This window comes from Macaca thibetana, chromosome 18, assembly GCF_024542745.1.
Source record: "Macaca thibetana thibetana isolate TM-01 chromosome 18, ASM2454274v1, whole genome shotgun sequence".
NCBI lineage: Eukaryota > Metazoa > Chordata > Mammalia > Primates > Cercopithecidae > Macaca > Macaca thibetana.
The window spans coordinates 57,333,289-57,352,363 of NC_065595.1; the positions used below are offsets into that span (position 1 = coordinate 57,333,289).

The 19,075-nt window shown below is 50.8% G+C and overlaps 1 protein-coding gene across 2 annotated transcripts in view; it reads right to left on the minus strand.

The window, feature by feature from the left end:
• Positions 1 to 2,552: 2,552 nt before the first annotated feature.
• The window catches only part of CABLES1 (Cdk5 and Abl enzyme substrate 1), a 125,868-nt gene continuing 109,345 nt past the window's right edge, over positions 2,553 to 19,075 (minus strand). For both annotated transcript variants that reach the window (XM_050767984.1, XM_050767985.1), the window contains exons 8-10: positions 8,420 to 8,526; positions 7,549 to 7,756; positions 2,553 to 3,965 (exon numbers count right to left, since the gene is read on the minus strand). In XM_050767984.1, the coding sequence (XP_050623941.1) occupies positions 3,825 to 3,965; positions 7,549 to 7,756; positions 8,420 to 8,526 (456 nt within the window). In that variant the 3' untranslated portion in view covers positions 2,553 to 3,824. The remainder of the gene's footprint in view (positions 3,966 to 7,548; positions 7,757 to 8,419; positions 8,527 to 19,075) is intronic.

Genomic DNA, 19,075 nt, shown 5'->3' on the forward strand with positions numbered 1-19,075 from the left:
CCTGCCATTTCTCTTCTTTTCCAGCTTTGAATCTCAGCTCTGCCTTGCAGCTGCATGACTGGCAGCTGTTTATTGACATTGGTGTTGGTGATGTGATTCCAGGTTTACACTCTTAAATTTACTCCCTGCTCTTGCTGGCCCTCAGCACTGTGCTTACCCAACTGTGCCAATGGCCCCAGGGAGGTGATGTCAGGGCGCGCCCCATCCCCAACCAAAAAAATCCCCCTTGATTTGAAAGATGTCTTTTGTTGCTGAACAGGTAACAAAACCACCCGGCTCAAAGGCACTTCGTTCTTCAGCTTCCCCCCACCCCACCCACTCGAGCTTGCAGCGGGCAGGAAGGCTTCAGGCTCTCAGGAGTCGCAGGAGGCAGCCAGGGCTGGGGAGGGCAGGGGGCCGGCCGTTCAGCACTGAGCCGGAAACGTCTGAGCGAGAGATAAAGAACTCAGCAGCCAGAGTATTCAACAGTTTTATTTGCTGTTGGGGAATGAAGGGAACAGGAAGGAATGACACGGAGGGGAAGGAAGCTGCCGGCTCCCATCACTAAGGGAGGGCACGTGGTACAGAGTGATTTGTGTGAAGCGGCCGCCCCAAGCTGAGCCTGCGGCCGATGACCACAGAAACCCTGGAAGGGAAATCTGTGACCAGAACAACAAAATGCCAAGGAAAACAAAACGCATTTGCATTTGGTAAGAATTTCCTGTTTAAATAGGTTTTATCCGCGGGAAGAAAGGAAAAGTGGTGACTTCTAAGTGTCATTAGGCTGGCCTGGGCTCGGCCCCTGGCGGGGTACGGCGGGGGCTGGGCCACACGCCCTGCTGCCCTTTCCTCCCGGGGGCAGCTGCAGCAGCCTCGAGGCTTGTCCGCTTCCTATCTCTTACCCAACAGTCAGGGCTCACTAGCGTCCGCTTCCTATCCCTTACCCAACAGTCAGGGCTCACTAGCGTCCGCTTCCTATCCCTTACCCAACAGTCAGGGCTCACTAGCGTCCGCTTCCTATCCCTTACCCAACAGTCAGGGCTCACTAGCGTCCGCTTCCTATCCCTTACCCAACAGTCAGGGCTCACTAGCGTCCGCTTCCTATCCCTTACCCAACAGTCAGGGCTCACTAGCGTCCGCTTCCTATCCCTTACCCAACAGTCAGGGCTCACTAGCGTCCGCTTCCTATCCCTTACCCAACAGTCAGGGCTCACTAGCGGAGTCCGGGCCTCCCAGGCTGGCTCTGCGGAAACGGAATCAGGCAGAACCGGCTGGTATTATCCCAAGGAGCGTGGCTGGGCGGAGCTTCCCCACAGATCTCTGAGTGTGGGGAGGACTGGAGAGGCCTCAAGGCAGTTCTGAGAGGGGGCAGGGCTTACAAGAGGCTGAAGTTGCTCTCTGTGGTGGAGGTCAAAGGGTAAAACCTCAGAGCGAGTCTGCTGCCTGGCCTTCTTGCTTCACAGGCTCAGGCTTCCTCCTCGCCAAAGCCCAAGGCTGCGACGTGTCTGGAATGTTCCATGTCACAGGAGTTCCTCCGGCAGTGACCTGCGTCTCTCACCCTCCTCATCTTCCTTTGCCTCTGAAAAGCTCATGTCATGGTTGTGCAAAAGGAGACCTCCTGATAAAATACCTTCTCAGCCCCGACTCCTCTCAAATGAATTAAAACCAACAAAACTGCCCATTCCACAAATCCACAGGCAAGGAGAGTTGAAAATGAAAATGCATCTTTAAAAAATAATGGACCACTAACTTCATGGGCTCACCTCATAAATCTAAAAACCAAACACATCACCCCAAATCCAAGTAAATTGGCTTGATTTTATCACACAGCAAAGGATTCAGGCTTCTCTCCCCACGTCTGGGCTGGTGGCCTGTGTCATCCCTAGGACGTCCCTCCCCCAACCCCATCCCCCGAAGCTTGGCAGGAAACTCGGGGCAGATGGGCAGTGGGGAGCTCTCTGGGCCGTTTCCAGATACCCAGGCCATTTCTCAGAAAGGCTGTCCCCGTGCAGGCACTGAGGGAGGTGGATGGCTCATCAGAGAGGCAAGGTGACAGACCCCATGTGAGGAAGGCCAAGGGCATTTTGTAGTTCAGGTGATGGAGGCACTTGAATATTTTCTCAATTTGCTTTATAAACAGCAAGTGCTCTTAAGTATCAGTTGATCTAGTTTTCGATCAGCTGAAGAGACCACAGTAATCATATCCTCTCCCTCCTCCCTCTCCCCACCACCCAAATCACTGTCTTACAACAGTGATTCTGGCCAAGGAAATTTGTTAGCAAAATATTTAGGACTAAACTCAGTGTAATCTAAGATTCTGAAGAAGCCAAGGATTCTGTTTTGGCCCTCACCAGCTGCTGCTTGAATTTCCCCATCCTCCAAGACTGTCAAGAATCTGACAGCTCTGCTAACGGAAGCTGCAGACCCTCGGTTCGGTTCCGTCGCCCTTTCTCTGGGCTGGTGTGTGAAGCTCCGAATCTGTGACCTCACTAGAATCAGTGTGCGCGAGGGGATCAGCAATGCAGGGCAAAGGTGACTGGTGAGAGACACGCCTACACAAACGCATACAGGTGTACAAAAAGCAACAAGAGTTTCATTCTCTTTTTACATGGCCACAGGCTCTCTTCAGTCAGGGGAACTTCAGCTGGTGCCTCTCTCTTGCAGCTGTGAGGCGACAGTGTGGTGACACGCCTCATGCAGACTGTCCCGGTAAACGAGGACAACTCACCATTAAAATCTTGCATGAACAGCCCTGGGCACGTGGGAATGGTAAGAGCCACCGTCTCCTTAGTCAGCTTAACCACAGCTCCAAACGCAGTTTGTCCCAGCTGGCAAACGCCTGAAACACCAATCATGCGTCGCGCTCCTATTCTGGGGTTTTATAAAACACTTTTATATAGAGATATAGATAGCACAGTAAATGTGCTTATGATGCACTCTAACATAGAGGACAGGAATACACACTGTGGGGCGCCGCCCCAGCCGTCTCCACAGTGGAGAAAGTGCGAGGGTTAAACACGCGTGGTGTGGTGGCAGACGGCAGGAAGTTAGAGCGCCACGCTCCACGCCCTTCCACGCGACTGACTCATCCAACACTCAGAACTCGCCTTCTTTACCCCCTTGGTGGGTAGGAGCAGTAACAAAACAATGTCATTTTTCTAAGGGTGGAGGATGTCAAACTGTCTGGTACCGAGAGAGCAATTCTTATCCAGAAATCATCTAGAAATAATTGCTGAAGGTCAGCCTGGCCCGTGGCCCCAGGCTGAAGGCTGCTCTGTAAAGGGTGGGACTGGCTCTGGGGGGTCTAGGGCTGATGCAGCATCTCTCAGACACTTGTACACTCACACACCCACACGGCCCAGGGCAAAGTGCACTTCCAATGGCTGATACAAAAATAGATTGGCACACCCTTTGACACAAGGAGGTTATCTACTAAAAGTTTTCCCTCAACTTCTGCAGACTCTCTTCCCCCATATGCTCAAGCCCTTCACACTCCAAGTTGGAACAGATCTGGAGAAGGCCCTGGACCACGCTTGCAAAGTTTGTGAATGCTGGGGAGAAAGACCGGGCTGGGGCAGCTGGCGATTCTCGCTAGTGGACAGAGGACAGGGCCTCTCTGTTCTCAGCACGCACCTCCTCTTCCCTTGTTTGAGGAGTCCATAGCTCATGGCTCCTCTTGGCTACACACCCAAGACTCCTTGGAAAGTTCCTAGTACTGCTTCTCCTCAAACCATGTCGAGAGGAAGAAGTCTGGTATTTTGAGTTCTATTTTTTTCATTTCCAGTAGTAAGTGCTGCTCCACCAAGCTGAGAAGAAACGGTCTTTGGCTCTCCTCGGAGCCGGTGCTAGGAGCTCTGGACCAGGCGTCTGTAGTGGGGCATGACTTCGTGCTCTGGCAAGTGGAGGGCGAATTCCAAGGCCACTAACACTGGGAATTCAAAGGCAATCAGTTCTCGCCTGTTCAGCCGGAACTTCTCTTCCAGTTTCTGCAACAAAATGAAAGAAAATCAAAAGCATGTTCGTTTTGAAATGAAAATCCTAGTCTTTCTGCAACTGCAGCTTCTCTATCCACCAGCCAGGGAGTGCTTAGGAGAAATCCACTTTGGTGAAAGCTCTGTGGAGGAAGAAAGGGAGGCATGGGCTGCGCTTCCTGCCTTCAGTCCTGGTTGTGAAGGGACCACGCCTTTCCCGGGGGCCGCCCGGAACCACACATACATCTTATGACATCATTTAATCCTCTCAGTAATATGACATGGTTCATGCTCCGTATCTCTATTTCACAGATGAGAAAACAGGCTCCAAGAAGTCAGAGAGCTTAGCCAGGGTCACGTGGGCAGCAAATTACAGCACTAAGATTCCATTCTAACTGGGACTCAAACTCTACCTGTGACAACTAAGTGATTCAGGTTTAAAGACTGAAAATAAAGCAAACCGGTGGTAGTTCACGCCTGTCATCCCAGCACCTTGGGAGGCCGAGGTGGGTGGATCACTTTAGGTCAGGAGTTTGAGACCAGCCTGGCCAACATAGTGAAACCCGGTCTCTACTAAAAATGACAAAAATTAGCCGGGCATGATGGTGGGCGCCTATGATCCCAGCTCCTCCGGAGGCTGAGGCAGGAGACTCACTTGAACCCGGGAGGTGAAGGTTGCAGTGAGTCAAGATCATGCCAGTGAACTCCAGCCTGGGCAACAAAGCAAGATGCTGTTTCAAAAAATAAAATAAAATAAAAATAATAAAATAAAGCAAACCGCCCACGACAATAAAAACCATGTGGTAAGTTCAGAAGGGAGTGCACCGATTCTATGTAGTTCAGTCCATTCCTCTTACACACAAGGATCTACCTCCTCGGGAAGTCCCCACTTTCACAGTGCCACTGAGCCTGGTGGCATCTTGCGTGTCCACCCAACTGCAGGGGCTGCTGGAGCTGGAAAAGGAGGAGAACCACCAAGGTGGGGATGGGCAGGGAGGGCCTCTGTTTGCTCAGGCACATTCTGCCTTGGCATAAACCCAGCTTTTATCTTAATAAAGCAAATCCCACGCATAGAGCAGATGTTGATTGCTTTCAGGTCATAACTGGGATGAGATCTTGAGTTAGGTTTCTTGCTACTATAAGTGGCTGGTCAAACCATTACTGTTATATTCTGCATCAATAGTGAGGAAGGCCAAGGGCATTTTGTAGTTTAGGAAATGGAGGCACTGTGAATAAGGTAAAGTTGTCAGCTTCTGCTGTGTGGTATATTTATAATTAAATACACAAGTATGATTAAATGTGCATATTATTTATAATTTTATAAATATTCGTTACATCTAAAAATTCATTAGTTCTTGGCCAGACAAGATTATAATGACTCATGTCTATAATCCCAGTACTTTGGGAGGTTGAGGTGAAAGGGTAGCTTGAGGCCAGGAGTTCGCGACTAGCCTGGGCAATACAGCGAGACCTGGTCTCTATAAAAAATAAAAAAAATTAGCCAGGTGCTGTGGTGCATGCCTGTAGTTCCAGCTACTTGGGAGGCTGAAGTGGGAGGACTGCTTGAGTCTGGGAGGTGGAGGCTGCAGTGAGCTATGATTGTGCCACTGCACTCCAGCCTGGGTGACCGAGTGAGACCTTGTCTCACAAAACAAACAAACAGAAATCATTAGTTCAGCAGGTATCTGTCTCAGCCTACTGATTCTCAGCTGAGTTGGTCCAGTGTCACTTCTGCGTTCCTGTATTTACTGGATAAACTAGATGATTTTGTACCATTTTTTTTTTTTTTTTTTTTTTTTTTTTTTGAGACGGAGTCTCGCTCTGTCGCCCAGGCTGGAGTGCAGTGGCGCGATCTCGGCTCACTGCAAGCTCCGCCTCCCGGGTTCACGCCATTCTCCTGCCTCAGCCTCCCGAGTAGCTGGGACTACAGGCGCTGCCACCACGCCCGGCTAGTTTTTTGTATTTTTAGTAGAGACGGGGTTTCACCGTGTTAGCCAGGATGGTCTCGATCTCCTGACCTCGTGATCCGCCCACCTCGGCCTCCCAAAGTGCTGGGATTACAGGCGTGAGCCACCGCGCCCGGCCGATTTTGTACCATTTCTTAAAATCTGTAAAGCATTGACCTAAAGTATACTCTTTTCAACTGGGGAGTACCTACCTTAGTGCCCTTTTGCCTTTTTGCCTTTGCCACTGAAGACAGCTAGACAGTGAGACATATGGGGTATTGACTAAACCACGTCTTTTATTTTCTGTATTCTGATGCTTTGACATCTGGGGCCTTGCTGACTCCGGAGGGACTGCCCTTCCCAGGGCTAGCCAAATCCTCCACAGTGACCCCTTTTGCTTTTCGAATGCAAGCCAACCAATCCAGAGGCCACGTTCCCACCACCTCCTCCATGGGCCTCACACTCCGGGCCACTATCCACCTGCCCTTATCACCCCAGGGCCAGGCACCAGACAATTAGGGACAGATACTAAGCCCCAGAGCCCATCAAAACTATTCAAACTAGCCAATCCCAGACCCACAGACCCTGCCTTACCTATTCCTTTCTGTGAAAACCAGTCAAGACTCCCTCTGCCTCCTGGCCAATCCCAGGGCTTCCATGCACAGCTCCCACAGCATGGCATGCCCGTTGTCATGGGCTGAATGCTTGTGTCCTCCCAGATTCCTATGTGGATGCCCTAATCCTTCACATGATGGTATTAGGAGGTGGGGCCTCTGGGAGTGATTAGGTCTAGATGGGCTCCTGGCCATGGAGTGGAGGGATTCAGAGCCTTAGGAGAAGAAACCAGAGGGCTTGCTTTTGTCTCTCTCTGCAGTTAAGGATAGGCAAGCGAGCAAGGGGAGGAACCTCACCAGAACCAAAGCAACTGGTCCTTTGACCCTGGACTTCCCAGTCTGCAAAACTATGAGAAATAAATTTGTCATTTCAGCCATCCAGCCTATGGTATTTTGTTATGGCAGCATCAGCCAAGATACTCCTCCTCTTAGGAGCTGTCACACACTATCTTCTCAATGGATCTGTCTTCTGATCAGCTGGCTTTACTGTACCTCAAATTTTCTATTAATACATTGAATTCTAAAATAGGCATTCATGTAGCCATCCAAGGAGATCGATGTTTCCTTGCTTTGGTAGGGCTCTCCTTTAAAAGAAAAGAGTGGTGTACCAGCCTGTCAAACTCACGCCTTTCCCCAGAGAGGAGCCAGCCACGGAATTAGGCAGCCAAGGTCTTACTGAAGCAACCTGTTTGACATTAGATGCTCTGTGGCTCACACTGCCTGAGGGAATCCCTCGCAGGTGCAGTGGCTTCTATGGCTGTGGGAATGACTGCATCTCTCAGGGTGTCTGAGAATGGATTTTGAGGGCCAGACCCAATGCCCAATGCTGAGGAGCTTTGGTCTTGTCCAAGTAGATCATCCCTGTGTTCTAAGATAGCCTGACTATTCCCACTACAGGAAAGACCTCACAGCCTTCACCTCAGTTGCTCACTAAGGATCAGAATCCTTCCAGGCGGGGTCACTGACCGAGTCCTTCTGAGACAGGAACCCTGGACTGGAGCGAGTGCTCCTCCAGCCACCAGGACAAAGGCCACTTACATCAATTAAATGCTTGACTTCGTGTTTTTTGAGGTCACTTCCAATTTTGGCTGCTAACAGCACACATGCCCCAGCACACAGCTTCCGGTTCTGTTTGTTGAGCTTCCCCTTGAGGGCGAGCTTTTCGAAGTAGACGAAGGCCATGGCCACTGTGGGCTCCTCAAGGCCACAGTCCTCCTGCGCCAGCTTCCGCATCTCTCGTTTCAGACTGGAGAAAGACAGGCGGGAGGGAACAGTCTTGTGAAAACTTGAGAGTTTCAGGGGACCCCAAAGGAAAAGACTCCCCCATCTTGAAAGCCTTTCTCTTTCTCTTTCCCAGAGGGTGGCCTGGACTGGGATTAAGTCCCTGGGAGTGTGAGGGCTGCATTATGCGTGGGGAGCAGACTTACAGAGCTGGGCTTTGGACTTTTCTCTGTTGGTCAGGTCGTATAGAACATGTTTACTTTTTTCTTTTTTTTGAGATGGAGTCTCACTGTGTTGCCCAGGCTGGAGTGCAGTGGCGTGATCTCGGCTTACCGCAACCTCCACCTCCTGGGTTCAAGCAGTTCTCCTGCCTCAGCCCGAGTAGCTGGGATTACAGGCGCGCACCACCACGCCTGGCTAATTTTTAAATTTTTAGTAGAGACGGGGTTTCACCATGTTGGCCAGGTTGGTCTCAAACTCCTGACCTCAGGTGATCTGCCCACTTCGGCCTCCCAAAGTGCTGGGATTACAGGAGTGAGCCACCGCGCCCAGCTGTCCTTTCTGTTGAACGTGACAATGACTCAATCACTGGAACCACAGGAAGGACCACTGGACAGGTGACAAGCTTACTGTATGTGGTAAGAGGGGTTGGGAGGGAAAGGTCACAGGTAAGCCCAGCCTCCCGTACCTCCTAATTTTGCTGAGCGTCAGCTTAATGTGAGGAAACTTCTCCTTGAAGGTCTCGTTCATGTCCTTCTTGAGATCCGAGGGCTTCACGTAGTCAATCACCGTTGTCTGTAACAGACAGGGGAACACGGATCACTCCTTAAAACAAGGGTTGTATGTAATAATCATGCGCCAACTATGACCAACTTACAACTCCCAAGGCCATGAGCAATGGGAAAACTTGGATTGGAGCTGCGACAAGGGCTCGGCGGAATCCAGGAGCCTGAAGTGGACTGTGTCTTTCTGGAGGTGAACAGAAAACAAGTCACCACCGTTAGGATGAGGTGACACTTAGGAAAGCCGGCCTGTGGACCATCAGAAGTCAGTGCCCGAGAGGGAGGGGTCCCTCTGTCAGTTCCCAGGTGTCAGCCTGTTCACACGGTACAGGGTTTAAGCGCGGGGGGCTTAGATGTACACAGACCTGGTGTTCAATCCCTACTTGACCATTCACTAGTCCGACAGCTTTGGGAGACTTAAAATCACCCCAAATCTCAAGTCCCATTTCTGTAAACAAAAACCAGTACAGTGCCTACTTCACACAGCTTTCTGAGAACTGTTCGAGAAGTGCCGTGCACAGTGCCTGGCCTACAGCAAATGCTCAATAAATATTAGCTATTGTTTAGTTTTTTAAATGGTAGTAAAACACACATCACATACAATTTACCATCGTCACCATTTTCAGGCGTACCATTCAGTGGCATTAAGAACACTCACATCGTTGTGCAGCCCTCACCACCTTGGATCCTTGGAGTCCTTTCTGAATACCCTGGTCTTCCTCGCTCCTCTGTACCCTGCACTGTGAACTCGGAATTCAACAGTTTTTTTCTGGGTTTACCCCAGTTCATCTCATCCCTCCTCGAGAGTACACTTGCCAAGGCTGGGTCTTTTTCGGCTGACTACATGCCACAATCTTTTTTTATTTTTTTTTGAGACGGAGTCATGCTGTGTCGCCCAAGTAGTACAGTGGTGCAATCTCGGCTCACTGCAACCTCCGCCTCTTGGGTTCAAGTGATTCTCCTGCCTCAGCCTCCCGAGTAGCTGGAACTACAGGCACGTGCCACCACAGCTGGCTAATTTTTGTATTTTTAGTAGATGGGGTTTCGCCATGTTGGCCGGGATCCTCTTGAACTCCTGACTTCAGGTGATCCACCTACCTCTGCCTCCCAAAGTGCTGGGATAAGAGGCATGAGCCACTGTGCCTAGCCTACATTCTATAATCTTAATCATCCAAAGCTCAGGAAAGAAGAAACGACAGATTTTGATGTGAAGGTTGATTCCCTGGATGACTCACGCCTGCAAAGCCCATCAAAGGTTTCCTTAACAGCTCGAATGGAAGTTGGTGGCCTTCTCTGGACACCTCCATTTATAGGACACAGGATTTCAGCGCAGACATGTGGAATGCCTTTGGTGTCAGTTAGTAGGAAGGAGCAGGCAAGCAGCCAGCACATCCCAGTTCAAGTGATCTTGATGGTCCTCTTTGCTTCTCCGGTGAATAAAGGCAAAGCACAGCAATATTAACTCCAACAATACCACCAGACCTGTTCAGAGCCACAGTATTTGGACACTGCTCTCAATGCCAAGGTCCAGCAGAGTGGGCCCCTGTGGCAGCCCTCCAGGACAGGTTTATTTCCCTTCTACTTTTAAGAATGGTCTCCTCTGGGTTGAAGGGGATTAAGATTTCATTTTGGAAACAGGCAGTAGAATGGGGGCTACATGTAACATGCTCACCTCAAGCTGGGAGGGCCCATCAGCCAACCCTCCTGTTTCCCAAGTAATCAGCACCTTCCACCAGCTTCTCAACCCCTCACCCCCCATCCAGCCACCCTGAACTCCCAGAGACAGGCCGCTCCCACTCTTCCTCTACAGAGGAAGGTCATGAGGTTTGCAATGATGTGAGCAGGCTCAAGTAAAGTCATCTGCCTTTGTTGGGGGCCTGGAGCCCCGTGAGCGCCAGCAAGGATATCCTGCTGCTTACCATCATGCGGATTTTCAGGCTGGGTTCTGTTGAAGTGCCTGTGGGAGGGGACTGGATCTCTCCTCGCAGCAACCACAGCAAGTCTGCTTTGCTCCGTCTTATTTGTAGATACACAACACTTCCCTTGCAAGAGAGATCTCACTGCTTAAATGTGCAAATATGCAAATGTGCCCCACCTCTGTTCACAACAGAGGCTCAGAAAAGTGAAAAGGCTTGCCCCAGACCTGAGTGAGCCGCAGGCAGGGCCGGCGCTGGGACCCTGGTCGCCCAGAGCAGCTGCTTCCAGTTCGTGCCCCATGCACTGCCTTCCTACTTTTCTCTCCTTGATGGTACTGAATAAGCAGCACAGAGTAGCTCCCTACCCAAGGGCTCTCACCAGGATGACTGAGAAGATAGCTGGCAGTGGAAAGGGCTGGCGGGTGGTAGGGCAGGTCCACCTTCAGCAAGTCAGGCAATAGGGAGAAAGTCACTCAACCTCCCCTGAGCCTTACCCTTATCTTCTCCAAAACCAGATGAGAAAACCTCATGGGGCTGCTTCCCAGGTTTATCTTGAAGATCAAAGAGAACAAAATGTATGTAAAAGACGCTGGCAAATCTCATCAGAACCACAAAGCGGAGACAGCAGCAAGTCTGGGCTCTGCTCCAGCCCCACTGAGTCAGTCTCTGAGGGCAGGGCCTCGCATCTGCACCATGACAAGTTTTCCAGCTGATTTCTATGCACCAAAGACCTGGGACTTTCAAATCAGACTCTCGTCTGGCTATTGCCCACTCCCGGTTCAGCTTGGGATGCCACTTCTGCAGGCTCCTCCTCCTAAATCCCCGGGGCTGAGGCTGCTCCCCCCAGACTCACCTTCTTTCTACTCTATGATCTGAACATCCAGCCTCCTCTTGGGACGCCCTGCTGTGCTACGGAGGCTGGAAAGCTAACGGTTATACTTCCCTGACTCCTTTGCAGCTAGGATTCCAAAAACAATTCTGGCTCCTCCTATTGGATGCTCCAGTACGTGAAGGCAGGGCTCGAGCAAGGGCTGTGCTTCTGTTGTTTATGCTGCCAAGAGGCCCAGGGCAGGAATCCTCAAGTCCTGTCACTACGCTTCTGGGTTCTCATGTGGCAGGTGTGGACCACAGCAGGGCAGCATGGATCTGGAGCCAGCAGCCAGTGCCAGTTCCCCAAGTCCAAAGCCAGAGTCCTGGCCCCAGGCGGCAGCAGCCTCCTGCACGGCACAGTTCTGAAGTGCGGCTTGGGGATCATTCCTGAAACGTCAACTTAGGTTATTCTGTCAGCCTCCTCAATGATTCTAGTAAGTAAGGTGTTTATTAGATACCTTTCTTCTTTTTTTTGAGACAGAGTTTCATTCTCGTTGCCCAGGCTGGAGTGCAATGGTGTGATCTTGGATCACTGCAAACCCTGCCTCCTGGGTTCAAGTGATTCTCCTGCCTCAGCCTCCCAAGTAGCTAGGATTACAGGCATGCGCCAACACACCCAGCTGTATTTTTAGTAGAGATGGGGTTTCACCATGTTGGTCATGCTGGTCTCGAACTCCTGGCCTCAGGTGACCCATCTGCCTTGGCCTCCCAAAGTGCTGGGATTACAGGCGTGAGCCACTGTGCCCAGCCTTTAAAAAAAAAAACAAAAAAAAAACATAGGGTCTTGCTATGTCTTCTTAGGTGGGACTCTAAACCCTGGGCCAAGTGATCCTCCTACCTCTGCCTCCTGAGTGGTCCAGGCTGCAGACCTGTGTCCCTGCGCCAGCTCCTCTTCCTTCTTAAACTCACTAGAGTGGATGCTGCACTTCAGAACTGAACCACGCCGGATGCACATGCTGTACGTTGCTGATGGCATTTACCACTACTGAAACTGAACCTGGCTCGGGGAAGGGGGAACAGAGGAAGAGCTTCTGATCCCCATAAAGGCAAAGACGATATCCAGTCCCTGAAGCTCTGAGTCCTGCCCCCAGCCCTGAGCCACACTTCCCGACCCATCCCTGCTTTAGAGGACCCATGAGAGCCAACAGCTCAGCTCAGCCTGTGGCTCTCGAGGGGGCAAGGGCGGCAGAGAGCGCCAGGTCCACTCTGGTCTGGGCCTTGCAGGAGAGACTGTCTTTTTTACAAGCAGCCTTGTCCTAGCTCTTGGGGTCCAGAGCTGGGGACTCTGTTTCCTGACAGAGAGGCAGAGAAAAATCCAAGCTAGGCCCTGGCAAGGGGTGTGCAGGGAAGGCCTGTGAGCAGACGCTGCGAGACCCTTGGCCCAGTAAGCCCAGTGCTCGGCCCCGCATAAGTGGGGCATATGTAGAAGTGCCAGGAGGACGAGGCTCTCTAGTCATCTTCTAGGCGACAGACTCTTCAGCGTCCCGGCCTTCTGTCCTGGCCTCCTGTCTGCTGCGCTCTCTTCAGTCTTGCTTTTGTCCCTGCTTCTCTAAGCTGCGGCTCAGTGGGGAAGAACACAGGCTCAAGAGCCAGAGCCCTGGGTTCAAACTCCAGCTCTGCCACGTGGTGCCCGGCGGCCCAGTGCACACTGGTTAGGAGCTCCGTGCCTCCGTTTGCTCCCCTGGCTTCTCCAGCACCCACTTGATGTTGACAGCAGCAGGCGCCTGATCTGTGGGGCTGTTCGGTGTCCCGCTCCCGCTCAGCTGCACAGGATACACAACTGCCACAGCGGACCGGACAACCCCCAACGCGGCACTGGCTGCCAGAGCCCGGCTCGGAGGGTTCTGCACACACGCTGCATCTTGAGGCCACGGCTCTGCACCGGCCCCACACTGTCCGGAGTGTGAAAAGTGGACGGATCACTCTGAGCCCAGGGCCACCCCCCTTCCAGGCAGGTTCCAGAGGGGATGACAGTCCTCGATGTCCTCTCAGCTGCAGGTCCCTCTGAGAAACACTCTCTGGGGTATACGAGGTCATGATTCCCTGGCACATCCCGTCTTGAGGGAGCCTGATGGTGGCCCTTAGAGGCTGGGCCTCCCAACCATGCCGAGAGATAGCATCCTCTCTTCGGTGCTGGCGGCGAGCTGGAGAGGCGGTACTAGGAGACTGAGCCGCAGAAGTGGGATTACCACAGCCCCCCAGCCACTCATTCTTTCTGGTGTGGGACTGAAGAAATGAAAAGTGAGGCCAATGCTTTATTCAGGATTGAACTGTATGAACTATAAAAACTTGCAAGCTGGGTGTGGTGGCTCTCACCTGTAATCCCAGCACATTAGGAGGCCGAGGCGGGTGGATCACCTGAGGTCAGGAGTTCAAGACCAGCCTGGCCAACATGGCAAAACCCTGTCTCTACTAAAAATACAAAAATTAGCTGGGCGTGGTGGTGCATGCCTATAGTCTCAGCTACTTGGGAGGCTGACGCAGGAGACTCACTTGAACCTGGGAGATGAAGGTTGAAGTGAGCCAAGATGGTGCCACTGCTCTCCAGCCTGGGTGACAGAGTGAGACTCTGTCTCAAAAAAATAAAATAAAAAACCTTGTAATGCCTGGGTTTTGTCAGTGCACGCTGCTGTAAATCAAAAAGTGCCAATTAAATAGGCAGCAACTCCTTCTTGGCCTGGGACAGTGTGCATGACAACTGTTTTTTTTTTTTTTTTTGGAGACACAGTCTCACTCTGTCACCGAGGTTGGAATGCAGTGGTGTGAACTCGGCTCACTGCAACCTCCGCCTCCAGGTTCAAGAGATTCTCCTGCCTCAGTCTTCCAAGTAGCTGGGACTACAGGTGTGCACCACCACATTGGCTCACTTTTGTATTTTTAGTAGGGACGGGGTTTCACCACGTTGGCCAGGATGGTCTCCATCTCCTGACCTTTTGATCCTCCCTCCTCAGCCTCCCAAAGTGCTAGGATTACAGGTGTGAGCCACCACGCCCAGCCGTGACCACTGTTTTCAATGCCACCTAATTCCAGGCCATGGGATTCACCAGATGAAGGGCTCCTTGTGGCCCATGGCAGGCCCAGGCTGTGTGGTGGAGGCGGGGTTCCAACCCTGCAGCAGGAAGGTCAGATGGAAGGGACTGTCCACAACACAGATGTCCAGAGACGCGGTTCACAAGGAGGCCCTGCCTGGCCTGCCCTGCTGGAGACAGTCTGGAAGGCCTAGAGTGGGAGTGGACAAATTCTTTCTGAGATAACAGGAAGAGAAGACTACAACTTAGTTATCTAGACGAAAAGTCTCCCATATCGATTGCAGAAACACTGATACATCTTTTGCTTTTGAGACAGGATCGGTGACCGTTGCCCAGGAGGGAGTACAGTGGCACTCACTACAACTCCCGCCTCCCGGGTTCAAGCAATTCTCGTGCCTCAGTCTCCCAAGTAGCTGGGACTACAGGCGCACGCCACCACACCTGGCTATTGTTTTTGTATTTTTTGGTTGAGATGGGATTTTGCCATGTTGGCCAGGCTGGTCTCGAACTCCTGACCTCAAGTGATCCGCCCACCTCAGCATCCCAAAGTGCTGGGGTTACAGGTGTGAGGCACCACGCCTGGCCCATCCTTTGCTTTGTATAAAAACAAAGTCTTGACTTGTCATGAGAAGAGTGAAGGGGCCTCCATGGAACTGAACTTGGGCCCCATCCTGGCCCACTGTAGCAATGCTGTGAAGTGAAGGCCCCTCACGTGGGCTGGGGTATAACGGGAGAGGATGGGAGGTACACATGCCCCAACAACAATCCTGGAGAACAGTGAGGGCCTCAGAGCAGATAGGTGGCTGGTCTGATTCCAACCGAAACAACAGAAAAGGTACTTCCACTCCAGAGCCTGATAAAGCTCCAGTCTCCTGCATTTCCTAGTCTCCTGTCTTCCAAGTCTCCCCAGGAATTCCTACGAGCAGTTCTAGGCAGATGTGAGCTTGCCATACACTCCGCTACTGTTCTCCTCTGACCTACTGCCAGCCCTAGTGCTGCCTGCACCCCAGGAGCTAGCAGCAAGACCTGGGGCAGGTATGCAGCCGCTGCAAGCCTTGGTTCCATGCCATGCCTGTGAAAGGAAAGAGGGATACAAGGCAATGATCCACACAGCTCCTTCCAGGGTCAACTGCCACTGCGGAATTAGGCTCTTCTGCTTTGGCCACACTTGTACACGGGTGTTCAGGCTCAGTTGGGCACTGGAAAGCAGATGTTCTGTGCTTGTTAAGGCAATTAAGCAGCACAGCGGCCCTCGACTAAATCTATCTAACCACCAACAGATGGGCATTTCAGCTGTTCTAGGCATTTAATCCTTTCCCTAAGAGGACAGTAAATCACAAGGAAACTATGGAAATAAACGGGTAGCCTACGCAGCCTGGGGCTGCATTTGTTGCTATTTCTACCCATCGAATTCAAAATACCGAATCCTGGATCGACTCTCCCTCCCACTGAAATGAAAGGGTTTGCACATGGAGAGGAACACAGGAAGAAAAGCTGCCTCTGCTTCAGGTTTACACGGCCATGGGGAGTCACTGGGTGGCAGAGTATGTGCAGTGTCAGATATTTGTCAACTGTCTGGTGCTACAGGACTCCTGGAGTAGCGTCTCCATCCACTTGAGATGACACCAGGTGACTGGCCCTGAGTTCACCCACACCGAGTATTTGGATGCACTTCTAAACGCAAGCTGCTGAAACAGTGGCAGTACAGCATGAGCCAAACTGTGTGGAACGTCATGTTCAAAATCACAAGGTGACTGTCAAAAATCCGAGTCAAATACATAGAAAGAGAGCAGCTGCAAAATATCCTGAGTGAAATGTCAAACTCATATTTTGTTTTGTATTAGTTTTGTTGCTTGTTTTTTGTATTAGTTTTTTTGTTTGTTTGTTTGAGATGGAGTCTTGTTCTTATCGCCCAGGCTGGGATGCAGTGGCACGATCTCAACTCACTGCAGCCTCCGCCTCCCGGGTTCAAGAGATTCTCTTGCCTCAGCCTCCTGAGTAACTGGGATTACGGGCGCCTGCCACCACGCCTGGCTAATTTTTGTATTTTTTAGTAGAGATGGGGTTTTGCCATGTTGGCCAGGCTGGTCTCGAACTCCTGACCTCAGGTGATCCACCTGCCTCCGCCTCCCAGAGTGCTGGGATTACAGGCGTGAGCCACGGAGCCATGAGTTTTACAAGAAAAAAATGAATTGTAAAAGGTATTGGAATTCTAATAGTGCTGTTAACAACAATAAAAAGACCAACCAACCAACGAACAAACAAAAACCCAAACCCACACCCAAAACAAGCTTCCCTTCTCCATACAGCACCATCAGCCATTTCAGGCACTTGATGTGAACACTTACACCTAAAGCTGGCAGGATGCCCCTCAGCTACTGCCCAGGCCTGCGCACCTGAGGGCGCCCTTCAAGCCTCACGGAAGTGCCACAATAGGGAAGAGCCGAGCTACTGTGCTTCTGATGTGATGTGGCATTTTCTTAAAGAGGGCCCCTCCCCAGAACTGAGTAAGCCTCAGGCACCTTGAAACCTGAGGCCTTGGAAAGGGTCTTGCATTAGCTTCCCAACAAATCCACCCTGCAGGTAACAAGTGCCTAAATCATCCAGGTAACTTCTAATGGAAATATATATATAAATTATAATAAACATATGACTGTGTTATTAAATTATAATTTTTATATATTTATAAATATATACTTATATTTCTATCGGGGGACGGGCAGAATCTCCTCACCTCATGGAATTAGTCTTTCTTTCATTGAGTCAATTACTTCCCACTGCTCAGTATCTCATGCTGTACTGAAAAATTAAGTTCTAAGATACATTCCCCCAACACTGGGGAGATGTGGGGGTAGAGGGAGGGCTTTCTCTACGAGTACTTAGATTTTAATATTCGGTAAATAAAAAATAGACACTTTATCATGGAGATCAATCCAAGAGGTTTCTCTCGAGGTTCACATGCGTATGCGTATCATAAACAATGTTAGTTGGTTTTCTTTTTGATGTGAACATGGTGCAAGAGGGATTTCTTAGAGAGGAAAAGAATCCAGAAATGCATTCAGGTAACTGAATTTTGTTGGCATTATCTCAGCTCTCCCGCTTACTTTCTCCTCTTAATTGCTTTCCACACCCATAAAGAGGGGGGAAAACACAAAAACCCAGTACCGACCTGGGCTGCCAGGTTCTAATGATACATAACCACTCTCTAGTGAAGCTTTAATTATATGCCAAGTGGTGCAGAGAGCTGGCAGCATCTGCCCTCCCCCAAGACACGCCATCGCCCAGCAAGAGTCTGCATGTAGCCAGGCGGCTCAACATGCTCTCCTGTTCTGTGGTCACCTTCTAGAAACTTGAAGACCAAACCAACAGGCCAGCTGCAGTTTGCTTTGCACACCTGCCCCAGGAATTTTTTTTATTTTCGTTTTTGAGAGAGTTTCGTTCTTATCACCCAGGCTAGAGTGCAATGGTGTGATCTCAGCTCACTGCAACTTCTGCCTCCTGGGCTCAACCGATTCTCCTGCCTCAGCCTCCTGAGTAGCCAGGATTACAGGCGCCCGCCACCACACCTGGCGAATGCTTTTTGTACTTTTAGTAAAGATGGGGTTTCACCATGTTGGTCAGGCTGCTCTTGAACTCCTGATCTCAGGTGATCACCCACCTCGGCCTCCCAAAGTGCAGGGATTACAGGTGTGAGCCACCACGCCCGGCCTGGAATTCTTTTTAAATTCAAAATCTCACCCTTGCCCTTCTACAGTAGATAATAGTGGGAGTGACTTGCATGGATCAAAGTTTAAAAATACAGATATGGGTGCAAGACTAATTTGAAAAGGGTAGCTGGGCGCGGTGGCTCACGCCTGTAATCCCAGCACTTTGGGAGGCCGAGACGGGCGGATCACGAGGTCAGGAGATCGAGACCATCCTGGCTAACACGGTGAAACCCCGTCTCTACTAAAAAAAAAAAAAAACTAGCCGGGCGAGGTGGCAGGCGCCTATAGTCCCAGCTACACGGGAGGCTGAGGCAGGAGAATGGCATGAACCCGGGAGGCAGAGCTTGCAGTGAGCTGAGATCTGGCCACTGCACTCCAGCCTGGGCGACAGAGCGAGACTCCGTCTCAAAAAAAAAAAAAAAAAAAAAAAAAAAAAAAAAAAAAAGAAAAGGGTGCCACTTGCACTCTAAATGACAGGCTTTACCTCTGGAAGCTTCCCACTCTAAGACATGTCCTGACTGTGGCGACGAGGGGCCTTTTTATATTACACTGAGGACACACACGCACAGAGATAAACATTCAGCTACATCATGACTGGCTAACAGCACCTACACGAGGACTCAGAAATCCTGCTCCTACGTATTTACCCCAAGGGAAATGAAAAAGTATTTCCACAGAAAGACATGCACAAGAACATTCATGGAAGCTGCATGAACAAATGTCGATCAACAGGAGAAGGGATAAACAAACTATACTACATCTATACCACTCAGCTTTTTTATTTTTATTTTTTTGAGACGTAGTTTCGCTTGTCGCCCAGGCTGGAGTGAATAGTGCGATCTCGGCTCACTGCAACCTCCACCTCCCGGGTTTAAGCGATTCTCCTGTCTCAGCCTGCGGGGTAGCTGGGATTACAGGTGCCTGCCACTATGCCCAGCTAATTTTTGTATTTCTAGTAGAGACGGGATTTCACCACGTTAACCAGGCTGGTCTCAAACTCTTGACCTCAAGTGATCCACCCACCTCACCCACCTCGGCCT